Source organism: Myotis davidii, unplaced genomic scaffold (genome assembly GCF_000327345.1).
Source record: "Myotis davidii unplaced genomic scaffold, ASM32734v1 scaffold1344, whole genome shotgun sequence".
Taxonomy (NCBI): Eukaryota; Metazoa; Chordata; class Mammalia; order Chiroptera; family Vespertilionidae; genus Myotis; species Myotis davidii.
The window spans coordinates 6,486-7,843 of record NW_006294772.1 but is presented as its reverse complement, the minus strand read 5'-3'; the positions used below and the strand labels follow the sequence as shown (position 1 = coordinate 7,843).

Genomic DNA, 1,358 nt, shown 5'->3' with positions numbered 1-1,358 from the left:
CCCGCCACGATATTGCATTCCTGTCTTCCAGCCAGCCAACATGTATGCAAGCAGTAAGGCAGGAGGCTCCTCAGAGGCAAGCAGTTCTGGTGTGTTTATTGAATTAAGAGGAGGAAGATAGTACTGCAGTACTACCTCACCCCCCTCCACTTTGGGAGGTACCGTTCTTATGACCAGTTCAGCCCAAGCTACAACAATCTTTCTTCCTCAGCACATCCTGTTCACCTACTGTCTCCTGGTCTAAGGAGTGGGAATGGGTTGCTCCCTAGCCAGGAAATGACTTACACTTAGTGCCCACCCAGGGACAGTGAGCAGCTATGTGCACACAGGCAGGGTGACTGCAGAAAGCCAAGGTTTGGTCAGCCTAGATTCATTCTGATGTTGTTTGGGGCAAGCCCCTGCTACCCAAAGCCTCTTGAGTGGGCAGCTGGCAGATGTTGGTGTCATTTTTAGGGATCTGAGCAGTGTAGGGGGATAGAATTGGATGACAGGACAGATGGCCTCTGTTCTGCGGCTTAGCTACCTACTCCCTCCCCAGGCCCAGAAAGCTCCCACCCATGCAGAATCCTTCTTATTAGCTCCAGGGCCTTTACCCACTTCATGAAAGGCTCCTGGGTCCTGATTGGGGGAATGTGTGTCCTCCCCTGGAGCCCTCCAGAATGTGGGGTTTTTGCAAACTTAGAAAAAACTGTGACAAATGCCCCTGCTGCCCCCGGCCAGAGTTTGCATGCACCTCCTTCTTACCCCAACTCAGCTCACCTGAGGAGGACCTGCCCTGGCAGGGTCCAGAGGAAAAGGAAGGAGAGGGTTGCAGGAACTCGAGTTGTCATTCTGCAGGGACCCTGGAGAACCCTTTCTCAGCCTGGTTGCCAAGGTGAGAGGGGATATCCTGAGGGGACTGCCGAAAATACAGAGCTTTCCGCCAACTTGGTTAGCTCACAAGGAGCCTGCTGGGCCAGGCTAGGAGTTCTCTCTCTCTCTCTATCTCTCTCTCTCTCCCCCCCCTCACTCATTAACAGTTTGTGTCTTACTTCACTATGTCATCCATTATATTCTGACCTGCATTTCATGTCTGATGTGCTTTTATTATCACAATGATCTTGACATAGATAACCCTAACAGCTCCTGCTCTGGCTCGCCTAGAGCCTGGACTCCGCTGGTGGCAAGAGCTGGAAGAAATTTTCTTTGGGCAGTAACTAGTCTCTAAACCCTGGGGAGTCTTGGAAGAGAGAGAGGAAGGAGACTGGGAGAAAGATGTTTCCCTTCCTCCCACCTTCCCCCAGATGCACCCTCTGAAAGCAGCAATTTAAAGATACAGTCGCTTGCAGTTGGAGTAGGTTTTGGAGCTCATCAGTGTG

General features: G+C 51.6%; 1 protein-coding gene across 1 annotated transcript in view; it reads right to left on the bottom strand.

Annotated features, from left to right (window-relative positions):
• Nucleotides 1-952, bottom strand: part of GLRA4 (glycine receptor alpha 4) — a 19,976-nt gene extending 19,024 nt beyond the window's left edge. The window contains exon 1 of the mRNA XM_006769316.1: nt 760-952. Within this exon, the coding sequence (XP_006769379.1) occupies nt 760-830 (71 nt within the window). The 5' untranslated portion in view covers nt 831-952. The remainder of the gene's footprint in view (nt 1-759) is intronic.
• Nucleotides 953-1,358: the final 406 nt, after the last annotated feature.